The sequence below is a fragment of the Pristis pectinata genome, chromosome 10, assembly GCF_009764475.1.
Source record: "Pristis pectinata isolate sPriPec2 chromosome 10, sPriPec2.1.pri, whole genome shotgun sequence".
In the NCBI taxonomy this organism is placed as follows: Eukaryota; Metazoa; Chordata; class Chondrichthyes; order Rhinopristiformes; family Pristidae; genus Pristis; species Pristis pectinata.
The window spans coordinates 35,320,920-35,338,748 of record NC_067414.1 but is presented as its reverse complement, the minus strand read 5'-3'; the positions used below and the strand labels follow the sequence as shown (position 1 = coordinate 35,338,748).

Sequence of the window (17,829 nt, the reverse complement as noted above, 5' to 3'; positions counted from 1 at the left end):
GGTGAATGTTGAGGCCTGTGTAGCATGTTTATCAGAACAAATTTTGATGCCTGTTCTGCTGTCCAAGAAGTAATAGTTTTATTTCACTGTGCCAGTAGTCTAATCCCAAATTTTTATTTGGCAGCTTGGTTTCCATTATTTGTATTATGTCAAGGTTATGTGTGAATTGAACATCGGAATGATCAGCCATGTTGTTGGTGGATAACATTTGTCAGTAGGTACGCTAGGTTTGTGCAGAAAATCAGTGGGTTGTTACAGAATAAAGGCATTGTGACTCAGCTAAGATGCTGGAACTGACCTTCATGACTCACTGCATTTAGTCATGCAACAACTGGAAGTTTAAGAGCGGTGTCCCTCATGATTCAGGTGTAGGTTAGAACTAATGTGCCATGCCCCCAAAGTAAAGATGAGTAGACAATGTCACTCTGCACCCTGGTGAAACTGAACATCCTACAAATGTTTTGATGTCTGGGAGCAACAGATTTGTATAGAAACTTTGAATTTAGGAAATGCCCTGTCAAACCATTGCACAAGCTATGAAACTCAAAATCCTTGTAGAATCAAAGTATGGATAAAAGAAATCTATTTATAATCATCCTTCCAACAATTACTGATCCCTTTGTGCTTTGGAGGAAGGATGTTGAGAATAGTGGGTAGTTTGAGGTTCCTGGTGTTGAATAAATATTCAGTTGTGTCAAGTTAGGAGAGGGAGAACAAGAGGATTGAGCTCTTAAATTGGCAATGTGTCATGATCTTTGGGATGATATCTAATCTGTATAATCTAGGTGTGCAATGTGGTTTTACTAATGCTTTCACAATAGTGTTAATTGCAAAATGATTCAAGTGTGCATTTGTGCTGCAAATGCGATACAGGAGCTGGAGAGCACTTGTTGCACTTCAGAACAGGAAATTGCCCCTTGACTTTCCACCCTTCCCATTGCTCTCAAACAAGCACTTAGCCTTTATCCATTTTAATAACCTGTGGGTTTTAACTTGTCCCCATTATCTCAAGCTTGAGTAATCAAAAGCAAAGAACTGTCCATGCTAGAAACCCGAAGTGAAACAAAACGCTGGAAGTAGATCAGATGACATCGGTGGAGAGGGTGAAAGGGTACCTTTCTGCAGAAAATTTATTAAATAACCTTTTGGAAGTGCAAAACAGTCTACCCAGGCATCTCTGGCCTGTCTGAGGAGGACAATTTAGAGTTGTCAAACAAATCCTAGATAAATGCTGGTATCAAATGTTCTTACCTTTTTACTTCCTCAGGAAATTAACCCAACAGTGCTGATGTGACCACCTGGACATTGGTGTATGTCAGGTATTTTCTGAGGCCTGTTGAGTGGAGGTGTCCAGAGTATCAGGGAGATGTTGGTATTGGTTGATGCTGAATCTGTTTCATCAAATCTGTTGTCTCTGCCTTGGTCAGCATGGAGGTGGTGGTATTTAGTGCTGATGGATTTAAAAAGGAGCTGCAGACAGCCCTGTCCAAGTGCTTTGCCCCAGGTACTGTGTGCATAATGTGGATTGAGTCAAATTTGCTCAATTCATCCATATGTACCATCAAGTTAAATTTAAGAGTTGAGTTAAATTTACTTGCCCTACATAGTTAATGTTTAGCACAATGGTTTGTGTGTCTTGGGGAGAAGCAACAAAAAATAATGACTTGAATGCACAAGACCTAGGGTGGAGCTCGCAGAGTTAAATTTATTTTCATTTATAATCACCTTAGAGTAATTTGGATTTCGTAAGGTGAGGGAAATTCCATGTAAAGCAATTGTTAGATTTTAGGGAGGGAAAGGACTCTGGTTTAAAATTAACAAGCTGGAAGGAAGTTACTTGGGTGATTCTCTCCCCAGGTCACCATACCACCACAAATTCTCAACAGAATTGATCTTTTGGTAAACTTTTAAGACCCAGCCATACATTTTTGAATTTCAAATTTAAAATATATTTGATTTCTTTTCTTTCCCATGTGAGTTGATAAATGTTAAGGTGAATTTGGCGAGTGGAATTAATTGAAAATATTTGGAGGAGATAGCAGTGGTAATTCATGCATGCTGGAGATGGAAATATCAGAATGTGCTGTCATGCAAAGACCATGGCATCATTACTTGGGGGAAAGGAAATATGTTATCAGTCATTGGCTGCAGGATTTCTAATGTACAGCTGATTATATGGAGCAGTAGCAAGCAAGCATGTGTCTGGCACCTTGGCTACAGAATTTGAAGCTAAATATGTACACATGAAACTACAGAATAAGTGGGGCAATGTATATAATTAGTACCTGCAAACAAAACAAAACAAAACAACTGATTTAATTGCTGAATATCACTGAAGTAGAGGAAAGCATGTCAATATGTGAAATGCACTAATGCAATGAGATGCTTTCATTTGCCGTAACTTCCTAAATGAAGGATGTAAAGTAATGCAAGACTTCTGTGTATGCTTAATAGAATGAAATTGAACGTTACGCCCAGTGTAAATGTATGGAATCTAATTTGGTTTCAGAGTTTGAAACGTTCTTGATTCAAACAGAACTCTTAGTTTATTAATGGAAATTGCATCAAAACTTGATTTTACTCAGTTGTAACAATTGTATAGTGAAATGTTGGGCAATTTAATTCCAGTGGCCCAGACCTTCAGATCTTATGCCAGCACAAATACTTAGATTTGTCCATGTTTCACAAAATCCTGGTTTCCACTGCTGATAGTGGAATTCTCTGCCCTGCTGTTGGTTCCCCCTGTGCTGCACCAGTGACTCCTTGGTGGAGTCTATTGGAGCTTTATGTGCCGAGGGAGTTCTCCACTGTCATCCTGGTAGTGGTGTACATTCCACCCCTGGCAAATGTCAAGCTGACACTGGAGGAGCTGAGCACCGTGCTCAATAGTCATGAGACAGCACACCCTGATGCCATCCCAATCATCATGGGGACTTAAACCAGGCCAGCTTGAAATCTCTGACAAACAACCAGCAACATGTTACCTGCAGAGCTAGAGGAGCCAACACACTCTATCACTGCTACACCACCATCAAGAACACTTACCATGCCATCCAGCACCCACACTTCGTCAAGTCTGATCACCTGGCTGAAGACCACAGCACCAGTGATGAGTACTGCGAAGGTATGGTCAAGGGAGGCGGATTGACGTTTACAGGACTGCTTTGAATCAGTGGACTGGACCATATTCAGGGATTCATCTTCAGATCTGAATGAATATGCCATAGCTGTCACTGACTTCATCAAGACCTGTGTGGATGAGAGTGTGCCGTGGAGAACATGCCGAGTTTTCCCAAACCAGAAGCCCTAGATGAACCAGGAGATTTGCAGTCTGCTGAGGGCCAAATTTGTGGTGTTCAAGACCAGCAATCCAGAACTTGGCAAGAAGTCCAGGTATGACCTACGGAAAGCCATTCTGTGAGCAAAAAGGCAATTCCATGTGAAGTTAGTCACAATTGACAGATGTGGCAGGGTTTGCATGCCGTTACTTCCCATAAGGTGAAACCAAACAGCATAAATGGCAGTGATGCTTCATTCCCTGATGAGCTCAATACCTTTTATGCATGGTTTGAAAGGGAGAATAACACTACACCCATGCAAATCCCCACAGCATCTGGAGACCCTGTGATCTGTGTCTCAGAGGCTGACATCAGAACATCCTTCAAGAGGGTGTCAGGCCCCAACTGTGTACCTGGCAGGGTACTGAAAATCTGTACCGACCAACTGGCTGGAGCGTTTAAGATAGGATCCTTATTAGTCACATGTATATCAAAACACACAGTGAAATGCATTTTTTGCGTAGTGTTCTGGGGGGCAGCCTGCAAATGTTGCCATGCTTCCGGCACCAACATAGCATGCCCACAACTGCCTAACCTGTACGTCTTTGGAATGTGGGAGGAAACCGGAGCACCCGGAGGAAACCCACGCAGTCATGGGGAGAACGTACAAACTCCATACAGACAGCGGCAGGAATTGAACCCGGGTCGCTGGCGCTGTAAAGCGTTACGCTAACCGCTACACTACCGTGCCTGCCCCCAACATCTTTAACCTCTCATTGCTGCAGTCGAAGGTTCCCATCTGCTTCAAAAGGTCATCAATCATACCGGTGCCCAAGAAGAGCAGGGTGAGCTGCCTCAATGACTATTGCCCGGTAACACTTCTGCTGTGATGAAGTGCTTTGAGAGGTTGGTTTTGGCTAGAATTAACTCCTGCCTGAGCAAGGACCTGGACCCACTGCAATTTGCCTATCACCACGATAGGTCTACGGCGGATGCAATCTCACTGGCTCTCCACTTGGCTTTGGAGCACCTAGATGACAGCAAAACAGGTGTCAGGCTGCTGTTTATCGATTACAGCTTGGCGTTCAACACCATCATTCCCTCAGTACTAATCAACAAGCTTCAAAACCTGGGCCTCTGTACCCCCCTCTGCAACTGGATCCTTGACATCCTCGTTGGGAGACTGCAGTCAGTGCATATCAGTAGTGACATCTCCTCCTCAGTGACAATCAACACAGGCACACCTCAAAGATGTGTGCTTAGGTCACTGCTGTACTCTCTCTACACTCATGACTGTGTGGCTAGGCACAGCTCAGATGCCATCTATAAATTCATCGATGATGTCACTGTTGTTGGCAAAATCTCATAGCGATGAAGAGGCGTACAGGAGTGAGATAGATTGGCTGGTTGAGTGGTATCACAACAACAATCACACTCAACATCAGCAAGACCAAGGAATTGATTGTGGACTTCAGGAAGAGGAAGTCGAGAGAACACACACCAGTCTTGATTGAGGGGTCAGCGGTGAAAAGGGTCAGCAGCTTCACGTTCCTGCGTGTCAACATCTCAGGATCTATTCTGGGCCCAACACATTGATGCAATCACGAAGAAGGCATGCCAGCGGCTCTGCTTCATTAGGACTTTGAGAAGATTTGCCATGTCACCAAAGATGCTTGCAAATTTCTACAGATGTATGGTGGAGAGCATTCTGACTGGTTGCATCACTGCCTGGTATGGAGGCTCCAACGTGCAGGATTGAAAGAGGCTACAGAGGGTTGTAGACTCAGCCAGCTTCATCACGGGCACAGTCCTCCCCGCCATCAAGGACATCTTCAAGAGGTGGTGCCTCAAGAAGGTGGCATCCATCACTAAGGACCCTCACCATCCAGGACACGCCCTCTTCACATTACTACCATTGGGAAGGAGGTACAGGAGCCTGAAGACCCACACTCAACGTTTCAGGAACAGCTTCTTCCCCCTCCGCCATCCGATTTCTGAGTGGTCCCTGAACACTACCTCGTCATTCCTCTTCTGCACTATTTAGCTTTGTAAATTATAGTAATTTTTATGGCTTTGCCATGCATTGTACTGCTACCACAAAACAACCAATTTCACAACATATGTCAGTAATAATAAATCTGATTCTGATTGGGGCAGCACACACTTCAGCAGGCTTCCCAGCACTCGCTGAGCATGCACCAAGATTAATTGAAATACAGTGGATCCTTTCAAATGGGGAAAAAGGTAAGTGGAACCTTTTAAGTATGGCTAAAGGGCCCACTGATTTGTGGGGCATTGGAAGAGCAAGCTTCCAAAATATGTTAATTCTCATTTTGTGGTGAAATGCTAACTTCATTTGCACAATCCTGTTTTAATCTCTTCCTGAACATTGAAATCTAGTTATTGTAAGAATGAAATGGAGTACTTAAAACGTTGTTCTGCAGGAAAATCTGTCAGATTTAGAAGCATTGGCCTGTAAATGTCAGTGCATATGATCAAGTTGAAGTAGAAAGTAATGGAATTTGTATGTGCTGTTCAAAAATAGCTGCACTTTAATTCTTGCAGGTTATGATATGTCTACATTTATTAGGCGATACAGCAGATATTTAAATGAAAAAGCATATTCCTACAGACAGATGGCATTTGACTTTGCAAGAGTGAAAAAAGGGTAAGTTTGAATTTTTGTGGGTGAATTATACAGTAACTTGTTAACTCAACAATTCTTTAATTATTTTCCTTGTCCTAGATTTTTGTGAAATTTTACAACAATTCAGTATTTTATTGAAGCATGTAAGCTGTCATTGAATATTATACAGTATACCCATAGACAATTACAACTGCAATAAATTTTGGTCTGTTCATTTTTATGCCACATCTTACAATTTTTTTAAAATGATAGATGAGCACAAACATGTCGTACAATGGATCTGAAATAGATTGAAGCAACTAAAGTTATGACTAACTTCCTGTTAAGAGAAGTTGGCCATTAAGATTGTTGCCATAGAGAAATCTGTGCAACCAAATAGAAGAGAAGATGGTGGTTTCCATTGCATCCAGCTGTAGGTGATGAAAGAGACCACTGAATTTGGATGGTCCATCAACACATTGAGCAAATGCTGACAGAAGTGGAAAAATATAGGTACTAGAAATTCAAAACAAAATGTTTGAAATGATTTGGCAATTTGGTTAGCATCAATGGGGAGCAAATCTGTTCTGCTTTCAATTCAAAAGCCATTAATCAAGACTGGAAAAGTGAGAAGATGAGTTCTTTAAGTTGCAGAGGGGGTGAGGGGTGCATAGAACAGAGGGAATATCTGTGATAGGGTGCAGATCAATGTTGGTAAAGTAAAAATTACTTCAAAACTCAGCAGTTGGAGATGTAATTGAACAATGAAACTAATTAAAATAAAGGTACAGCCATTTCAATGGAGAAGGATGTGGGGGAAGAAAGAGGTTTACCCATTGGCTATAATGCACCCAGATGAAAGATGCTGTTCCTCGAGTGTCTGTTTATCCAAGTTGTAGCTACCTCTTTTGTTTTTACAATATGCATTTAGGATATTCATGCAAGATGGCAAAATATTGGGACTGTTCTTAAGAACAACTCTGATTATAGGGCATTGTGACTGAAGTATTTGAAATTATGAAAAGAGGAAAAGGGTTAAATGGAAGCAGACTATTTCCTTAAACACAGCAGAAGTGGACTATGTGAGACCTCAAACTTCTTGCTTCATATTTGCTAGAGCAATGAATTCCACCCCCCCCCCACCCCCCAACTGCATTAATTAAGTGGAGCATTGACCTTTATTCTTTGCCTATTATTTCCATGAAGCCAGGCTTATGGATTTGCATAATTCAATAACACAGTGGTGAACCATTTTTGACAACTATGCTTGTGGTAGCTCTGTTGTTATTATGGCCTAATTTCTTGCTGCCCTCTTGATTTTAAACCCTTCTAACTTACCTGTTCCAAAACTAGCCATTTTGTTTTGATGAGATGTTTTAGATTTTTGTCCAAGAAGATTTCTGAAAGGGTAATCAATATCTTAACAACCTGTCTTAAATGTATTCCTCAATGTTTTATCTGTTGCTTTAATTTTATAAACCCAGATTAACAACATCTGACCAGTTGAAGTAGAATCAAAGTTGTATCACAGGAGGAGGCTGTTTGCCCCATGTCCGTCCAGTAGTATTTCTCAGTTTATCTTTTTATCTCCATAATTTGAGCAATTCTGAATTTTCTATGCATGTCTTGGTCAAATGTCTTGTCATAGTTTCAGCATGTACCATCCCTACAACAAGTACAAGGTCAAATTGGACAACTACAAGAGACAAAAGTAGTGTCCAAACCTGTGGTTTCTTTTTCAGGGTTGATGGTGTCATGAGAACTATGCCATCAGATAAATTGTTGAAAAGCATGCAGATATTTCAAGGACATCTGGATGCTCTGTTGGAGTTCGACGTAAGTATCCACGTGCAAGTAAAATTTATTTTGCTTACATGTTGTCTCTTTAAACAGGGCTGATGGTGCAATGCGAACTATGGCTCCAGAAAAATTGTTGAAAGGCATGCCAATACTGCAAGGGCAGTTGGATGCATTGCTGGAGTTCGATGTGAGTAGTTCATCAGCATGACAGCATATTTTTGAGTCATTGCTGGAACTGAACAATTCATTGCAGTAGTAAATGGGAATCATCTCAGATCTGTCTGCATTTTTAAAAACTCTCGCATGCATGTGATTGCATATGTTAAACATTTTGCTGATGCATGGATACTTTATATTCATAGAAATGCATGGTCTTATTAGAATTTCCAATTTGTACTCTTGCATGTTTGTTCAGAGCACTTCCACTTTTCTTCTCATCCCATATATACTTTGCATTTTGAAACTTTGTGGTGCAGAATTATATCATAATGTCATAATTGCTCCCATTAAAAGAATGGAATTTTAATATTGTCCACACAAGTCGCGCACCAATTCATTTGTTGACTTGAATGTTTCAATTTTTAAAGTAAAAATTACTTTAGAAAGCATTTGATATGGGAGCAGATTTGTAAATTTTGCACGACCACAATTGCTCTATCCTAGCTGTCTGGTTGGTACATGTGCTACAATGTTTCAAAGTGTGCTATCCCCCTAGCTTCAGGAAATGACCATCCCTGTATCAGGCTGATTGATGATGGCAATGTTCAGGTCCATTTGCCAGTTCTCGGTCAATGAAAGATGATGCTTGCATACAGAATGAGCTTGACAATGTGCAGGGATGTGCTGGTAAGTGTCATTCATTCTACATGTGGAAGCAGTGATCTTTTCTCAAGAAAACTGACCATCTCCATTGCATAGAGTACTGGAACACAGAAATAGGCCCTTTGGCCTATCTAGTCCATGCCACCTGATCTTCTGCCTAGTCCCATCTACATGCATCTGGACCATATCCCTCCAAACCCCTCCCATCCATGTACCTATCCAAACCTCTCTTAAATGTTACAATTGAACCCGCATTTACCACTTCTACTGGCAGCTCGTTCCTCACTAGCGCCACCCTCTGACGGAAGAAGTTTTTCCTCAGACTCCCCTTAAATATTTCACTTTTCACCCTAAACCTATGAACGGTAGAAAAATGGAGGGCTATGTGGGAGGGAAGGGTTAGGTAGATCTTAGAGTAGGATAAAATGTCGGCACAACATCATGGGCCAAAGGGCCTGCACTGTGCTGTAATGTTCTATGTCCTCTGGTTCTAGTCTTGTCCAACCTTGGGAGAAAAAGCCTGCATGCATTCACCCTATCTATACTCCTCATAATCTTGTATACCTCTATAAGATCTCTGCCCGTTCTCCTGCGCTCCAGGGAATCAAGTCCCGACCTATTCAACCTATCCCTGTGACTCAGGTCCTCAAGTCCTGGCAACATCCTTGTAAATTTTCTCTGCACTCTTTCAAGCTTATTGATATCGTTCCTGTAGGTAGGTGACCAGAACTGTACACAATACTCCAAATTCAGCCTCACCAACATCTTGTACAATTTCAACATAACATCACAACTCTTCTACTGTGCCCTGATTTATGAAGGCCAAAGTGCCAAAAGATCTTTTAACGACCCTACCTACCTACGATGCCACTTTCAAGGAACTATGGATCTGTATTCCCAGGTCCCTTTGTTCTACTGCACACCTCAGAGCCCTACCATTCACTGTACAAGTCTTACCCTGGTTTGTCCTCCCAAAGTGCAACATCTCACACTTGTCTACATTAAATTCCATCTGCCCATTTACTTAACTGGTCAAGATCATGCTGCAAGCTTTAATAGCCTTCCCTAAACTTAGTGTCATTCGCAAGTTTGCTGATCTAGTTTACCACGTTATCATCTAAATCATAATATTAGATGATAAACAACAACGGACCCAGCACCGATCCCTGCGGCACACCACGAGACACAGGCCTCCATTCAGAAAGATAACCATCTACTACCACTCTCTGGCTTTTCCCACTAAGCCAATGTTGAATCCAATTGACTACTTCATCCTGAATGCCAAGCAACTTAAACTTCTGGAGCAGCCTCCCACGTGGGACTTGGTCAAAGGCCTTGCTAAAGTCCATGTAGGCAACGTCCACTGCCTTTCCCTCACTGACCTTCTTGGTAACCTCCTTGAGAAACTCTAAGATTGGTTAGACATGACCTATCTCAGACAAAGCCATGTTGACTATCCCTAATCAGGCCCTGTCTATGCAAATACTTTCATATCATGTCCCTTAGAATCCCTTCCAATAACTTACCCACGACTGAAATCAGACTCACTGGCCTATAATTTTACGGCTTATTCTTAGACCCTTTCTTGAACAACGGAACAATATTAGCTATCCTTCAGTCCTCTGGCATCTTGGCTGTGGCCAAGGATATCTCTGCCAGGGCCCCTGCAATTTCTGCACTAGCCTCCCACGAGGTCCAAGGGGGCACCTTGTCAGGCCCTGGGGATTTATCCACCTTAATTCTTCTCAAGACAGCCAGCACCACCTCTTCTGTAATCTGGATACGGTCCAAGACCTCACTATTTTTTGCCTCATTTCTATAGTCTTTGTGTCTTGTCTCCAGAATGCAGCACTTTAGCAGATTCTGACAAGTAATATAGCCCATGGGATCCAAAAGTGGCAAATTTGATTCAAGATTGTTTCACAGTAGGAAGCAATGGTTAATGAGTGTCTTTGAGATTGAATGGCACTTACCAATGGAGTTTCCACATGACTATATATTAGTCCCTTACAGCTATAGTATATATTAATGATTCAGACAGTTTGCAGATGATACAAAAATTAGACGTGTGATTTTATAGTGAGGAGGAAGGTACAGACCACAAAAGGATAGTGTGGCCACTTGAGCAGTAATTGGCCCCCACCCACCCGGGACATTCTCTCTTCTCTTCCATCGGGTAGAAGATACAGGAGCCTGAAGGCATGTACCACCAGACTTAAGGACAGCTTCTACCCCACTGTGATAAGACTATTGAACAGTTCCCTTATACAATGAGATGGACTCTGACCTCACGATCTACCTTGTTGTGACTTCACCCCTTATCGCACTGCACTTTCTCCGTAGCTGTGACACTTTACTCTGTACTATTACTGTTTTTACCTGTACTACATCAATGCACTCTGTACTGACTCAATGTAACTGCACTGTGTAATGAATTGACCTGTACGATTGGTTTGTAAGACAAGCTTTTCACTGTGCCTCGGTACAAGTGACAATAATAAACCAATACCAATTTGGGAAGGGTAAATGAGGCAAAAAAAGGTACACAATAAATGGGAGAATACAAAGACACAAAGAGGAACCTTGGATATGTCCACAAATCTTTAAAGTTCATACAGGTACTGAGGCAAGTGAAGACCCACAGTATGGTCTGCTTTATTAGCTAAGGCATAGAACATGAGAACAGGGAGATTATGCTAGAACTTCAGGACATTAATCAGACCACAACTTGCATGTCACTGAAGGATGTGATTCCACTGGAGAGGATGCAGAGGAAATTTACAATGATGTCGTCAGGACTGGAAATTTCTAGATAAAGAAAGGTTGGGGGTGTTTTCTTTGGAATGGGGGAGCCTGAAGGGGCACTTTGGGTGAGTTTTTTTATTGATAGGTCTAAATAGAGATTCAGGATAATTTCCCATAGCAGATGGGTCATTAATCAGGAATAGATTTAGATCATTGGTAGAAGGATTAGAGGGATGATGTGGGTCTGAAACTTGCTAGGTAAAATGGTGGTGGTGGTAGAGGTAGAAGCCCTATCATGTTGTAGAAAATACTTTGTGTACTTGAAGAGCCAAAAACTACATGTGCTAGAAGGTGGGAATAGGTTGGATAGCTCTTTGACTAGCCTGAACAATGGGATAAACAACGTTGCGGGTTATAACTTTTCTGTGATCCCTATTTTACAGTTCTAAAACTATCAATTTGTTGAGAAGCCTCTTCAGTTTTCACTCCAAGCTGAAATTTTTTTTAGGTTTTCTTGGTTGCACCCATCTAGAAGTCAATTGCATTTATGCTGTTGATTCTTCACCATCTTGTTCAGCCTGTGCTAATTATAGTGTAACACCATGATAATGAATGTCCATAGAACTGAACAACATTGTGCCTAATCAGACCTTTGCATTTCAGTTCCATGCTGTTGGGTCTCTTTTCCTTGATGATTGAGAATTAGTCCTAGAATGCACTAGTTGTCTGTCAGAGACAGATGTGGGTGGTGATGCTTTAGAGCAGAACACCTCTTGTGCAGCCTGTCCTTCCTGTTATCTTTCTGGTTTTCTTGCAAAATTCTGATGTGGGATTCTCTTAGACAACTTCATTGGTGTTGGGGTTACGGGAAAGCAATAGCTGAAGACTCAAAGGAAATTAAGGAAATTAGCACTATTGTGACTATTGCTGGAATCAAACTGCAATGAGGTCCAATTATGCTGTATTAGAATAAATAATGCCACATAATTGAATAATCTAAATCTGAATGAAACATTACATGTCTAACTCCTGAGAAATGCACAATTTTGTTGAACTGCCTTTTGCTTATCATAAATTTCCGCAGATAAGTATTTGCCCATTTTAGCAGAGCTGTATTTGAGATCCTAATTTGCAAACTGTATCATTAACTGAAATAAGTAAAAACCAAACCCAGAAAGCAAAAATATGTAGTTTGAAGTGCAAGTAATTAAGGCTGCATCATTGCCCTGTTACTTGCATTTTTTACTCTTTGCATCTTTCAACAATGTACCTTCAAAGATTTCATTTGTCATGGATTAGAAACATTATCTGATAATACTGACTTTTCCTCCACTGATACTTAAGTTATGGTTTTACTTCTGATTTTAACAGAAATATTCCCTGGCCTGCAACTTAAGAATTTCAAGTGTCTGACATCTTTTTCACCTTGATCCCCAGATATATTTGATTATGACATATGGTATTTATTTTTGCTTATTAGACCAACATGTTCTGTATTCCATATATTGATGGAGCATTTGAGTGAAAATAATAAATCTTTGAAATCTATAGCTAATTCTGCATTTTAACAAAACCAATGTTTCCATAACAGCTATAGCCTGATTACACATTAATTTCCTTTACGTCTCTAAAAGATTAAACTGTCATCTCATTGTGATTTTCAAATTGTGAAAATCATCTGTTTTAAATTTTTGGCTATTACACTTTCTTTTATCCCATGGCACTACAAAAGAAGTGATGATGGATGCTTGTCTTTCTAGCACTGCATTTGTTCTTGGGCTATAGGCCAGCAAGTTTGGCCATCACTTCAAGGGAAAATTGAAAATCAACCTTGGTTTTTGTTCAGATGGAAATAGCATTGATTGTTGTAAGCCCTAATTTTCTACTTTTCCTCTGAAAACTTGAGTGAATTGGGTGTGGTAGTTTGCAAGAATCTCCATCTCTGTGGTCACATTTTTGGGGATTTTGTGTATCTTAAAACACTTAAACTGCTATGGTAGAATTTGAACATGCTCTCTAGATTATTCCTTTTTTTTAAGATTACTGGACCAGTCGCAACAATATACACATACTTATCCAGTTCTTCCATATGTGCAACATTTTGCCTGTTGCTGCTTTTCTTTCGAAGCTTATCACTTTCTGGGGAAAAAATACTAAAAGTAATTCTTTTGACACCATCTTGTACAACCATTAAAGAAAATCTGTGGGGTTAAGTGGATGACTATGAAGAGCCCTTGTATGTGAGCCTAATGAGCATCTACCTATTGCACCTAGAGTCAGTAGCTTCTGAAGCCATCATGCTTTGGCCAAAAAATGGAATTTATTTAGCAGAGGCTAGTTTTGATTTGCATGGGTGTCTTGAACCATATAGAGAAATACTTGTTACATACTGTAAAGTCATGGTGAGTTCTGAGTGTTTCCAGTATTTAGTGCATCTCAGTGAAGAAATTAAATCATTATAACTACCAGTAGTATTGCATTGACACAGTAATTAAAACTCCCAATAATCCTCTGTTTATACAGACGTGGAAGGACAGACCTGCAGTATAAATGGAAGAAATACACAAATTGAAATATATTTTATTACAAATTACCTCCAGCAAAACACTGCAGATGCTAGAAACTTGAAATAAAATCAAAGTATTAGAAACACTCTTAGTATTTGTGGAGAGAGAAGCTGTTAATGTTTTGGGTCAGTGACTTGTAGCATTAACTCTGTTTCCCTCTACATGTGCTATCTGAACTGTTAAATATTTCCAGCACTTTCCATTTCTACCTCCAGGATTTCTTGTCTGGACATTAACTACTCAGTGAATTTTGAATGAATGTTGTTCTCTACTTGTCCTAGATACTTTGAAAATGCATTTGAAATATACTATATGTTGTATTGAGCAATTATGATTGGCTTTTGTCATGACCTTTTAATGTTCAGCATGATTTTTTTCTGTCAACTGCATGGAGAACACATATTTCAGTGCATGCACTACATTGTGTGTTTGAATTTGCTAGGACCTGATTAATCACACTTGTTAAAACTCTGGTTCAAATGCACTGTTAAATGTGTAAAAAAATTATATTACAGGTGAGCCCTGGTGAATTGTCAAATGGAGTAATAAATGCTGCTTTCTTGCTACTTTTCAAAGATCTAATCAAATTATTTGCATGTTACAATGATGGAATCATTAATTTGTTAGGTGAGTAGTATTTATCATCTCACTGCAGTGTAAATGATCCACGTGTGGGCTTATAGAGCAATTGCTTAAGTTTTATCTATTTTCCTAATGTATTGTCGTCATGAGTTTTCGGAAAGTAATCTACGTTATCACATGGGAACAGGTTACTCAGTTTGATGTTTTGAACAATCAGATATGCGAAAAAGTCATTTTTGGTGTCCATAGTTTAACTTGTTGCTTTAATTATCCTTGGAGTGAAGATTCAGTAAGATGTCTCTTTGAAACTGATGGTTGTATCAACCGATTTGAGAGGGAGAAACGTATGGCAAGATACAGTAATGCCAGTTTGTTTTATAAACTTAAATATTTATGTACACTATACTTACAAATCTGTGCACTTGCTTACACCTTTAATAGTTTAATCTTGAAATTATCAGTGGGTTTGATTGCTGCAAATATTGTAGTTGAGTATATTGAAGTAATTGTTCACAAGGTGAAAGGTCAAACATAACTCCACACATAATCCTGAATATTTTTCTTCACGTTTTTCTAAACTAAGAAGGGAGGAGAAATTGCAGGATATCTATGTTCTTACCACACTCTCTGCCTGATTTTGGCCTGAAAGCTTCCATAGTCTTTACCAGAGATGACAGAATTCTTGCTGTTTGTTAATGCAGCATTATAGGACCAAATCTTTAGACATCATTTATGGGAAAGCATTATATTTGATGATATTTGATATAATTAATGATTTGTTTCTGATTTTTAGAAAAATACTTTGAAATGAAGAAGGGACACTGTAAAGAAGCACTAGAAATTTATAAAAAATTCCTCACTAGAATGACAAGAGTTTCAGAATTTCTTAAAGTTGCTGAAGTAAGTAACAATAATGACATTTGCCGTCTCTCGAGCACAGCTTTAAATTTTGTTAGTTTTATATGACTACTGATTTGTGAAGACTGGTTGGTATGCCAGAAAAATATAACTTGTGGATAAAATCTGATAAGCTTTACATTTTCAAATATCTGTTCGAGATTAGTTTTTTTTTATCCTGACCTTAATTCTTTTCTGTTACAACACAAGCACGTTAAACTATGTTCATAATCCTTCAGATGCAAATGCCATTTGTTGTGCTGTATGCATTTGTGTACCATCTTCAATTCTCAATTCCACTTCTGTGCTTATACCCATTATCTTGTTTACATCACTGCAGAGCAAGTTTAATACTTTGAAATGACACTTTATTAAAATATATTTTAAAAATATTGTTAAAATTTTATAACTGTATACATTATCGTGCAATATTTCTGCTGTGGTTTGGTATGGGGAAAGAAACGGGAGATCTCAAAACAACCTATAATGTTTATATAAAAGTTGCAAAAAGTAGGTGGTGAAAAATAATTTGGTGATCATGATATCAATGGAATCTCAGCACCTACAGCCCAAACAGCCATGAGACTATCTCAGAGTCTAGAATGGAGATGAACTTGTAGTGGTAGAGTGATTATTGACGGAAGTGTTCGCAGCTGGACCATGTGCTTTGAAATACTGTCTTTGATTCTATTCCGCTGCAAATGATACTGTTCAGCCTTGTCTCCACCCTTGTGTGACAGGAAAAACAACAAAGCCTTCAGGGTAGATGATATCTCTGCTGAAGTTCCAAACTTGGAAGAGAGGAACTTTAGTTACTACATCAGATTTTATAATTGCAGAGGGACCTCCCCATTGTCTACCATGGAGTCAACCTTTTCCTAGTGGCTGAGCAATTGCTTCCTAAATCAGTGTGAATTGCAGCAACCTAGAGACACAATGGAGATGACCTTTATCCTGTCAATTCCAAGAGAGATGTAGAAAACAGCATCAATCTCTATTTGTGGCCTTTTGTGAACTTTGGAAGGCATCCTTCCTGTGGTGTCAAATTTGGCTGCTTACAGAAATTTATCTCTCTTGTATCTGCTGCAGAATGATCTGTATGCTACGATCTTAACCAGTGGATCCTTGCAAGGTTTCTGTCAAGCCAGCTGTGTCCTTGCCCCAAAACATCAATTATTCCCACCATATTGTTGCATCTTACCTCCAACAAGTAAATTTGCAAAGCAGATGGGAAACTGTTCAACTACATCTTCTCTGCAGAATCAAGGTCACCCCAACTTTGGTCATCAAACTGCAGTGAGCGGACAGTGCTCATGTATGTGCGTGTTTGGAAGTTGAGCTCTAAATCATTTACTTTAACCACATGAGAGAATGGGGCTTGCTGATGTTGTGGGAATCCCTAGCCCACAACCACTCAAAATGGAGAAGGAGATTAATTTATATTCATCTTGTTAAGAGCTTGGGACTAAAAGGTAACAGTGTAATATATGTATTCCTGAGCATATACAGTTATTTACTGAACCAAATGATGCAGAATTACTGTAATAACTCTTAAATATTCTGTGTTTTAATGTTCCAAAATGAGGTTATAAAATTAAATTTGTTATTTCTAAAGCATCAGTCTTCCATCTCCACTCAATTGCAAAGTAAAGGTTCAGTTCTCAAGAGCCAACCTTTGGATCATGTAGTGACTACAGTTATGGAAGCTTAACCCATAGTTGGGTGTCCGATGTAATTAGCAACTAAATTCATTTGAATTCATTGCGTTAATTGTATAATTCCCACAATTAGATTTTTTTAAAATACTTGTGGACTGACAAATGGTATTCATGATTCTATATCACATATTACTTGGAGAAATAAGATCACTGATTTTCCCATTCAGTTACAAAGGTGGAATAATGTGCGCAATCATAATTGAATTTGATATTGAGTCTTGAAAGCCACAACATGCCTAAATGGAAGATGAGGTGCCATTCTTCAAGCTTTGGACTTTGTTGGAACAGTGTAGGTGTCTATAGACAAACAGATCAGAGTGCAACAGGGCAGGAGAATTAGTGACAAGCATTTGGAAGCTCAAAGTTACTCTTGCAGACCAAGAGGTGTTTGTTAAAATGATCACCCCAATCTGTGCTTGGTTTCTCCACTGCGAAGGAGGATGTTGTGATGGGACCATTTAGATTTGGAGCATAGAAAATAACATCCATATTTGTTGATCTGGTTTTTCAGTCCTTTTAAATTCTATAATCTGAATGTTATTTAATTTTATCCCTTTGCTCATTTGCCATATGCTTCTAACCCCTACTATGCTGCGCTTGATGGTAAAGCTGTCCTGTGAAAGATATCACAGCCACACTCTAATCCCCAAAGTACCAGTGAGCAACAGTGATTTTTTTTAATACATCACTAATGAAAATGTTTTGAAATTTTGCAATAATATTCATTGAGGTCATGATGTGTAATGCCAGAATAATTAAATTCACAATTAAGAATTCTACAGTCATGGGAGAAA

General features: G+C 39.5%; 1 protein-coding gene across 2 annotated transcripts in view; it reads left to right on the top strand.

Moving 5' to 3' along the window:
- Positions 1–17,829, top strand: part of snap91a (synaptosome associated protein 91a) — a 140,151-nt gene that overhangs the window by 50,907 nt on the left and 71,415 nt on the right. For both annotated transcript variants that reach the window (XM_052024472.1, XM_052024471.1), the window contains exons 5-8: positions 5,844–5,946; positions 7,798–7,891; positions 14,354–14,465; positions 15,214–15,320. In XM_052024472.1, coding sequence (XP_051880432.1) covers positions 5,844–5,946; positions 7,798–7,891; positions 14,354–14,465; positions 15,214–15,320 — 416 coding nt within the window. The remainder of the gene's footprint in view (positions 1–5,843; positions 5,947–7,797; positions 7,892–14,353; positions 14,466–15,213; positions 15,321–17,829) is intronic.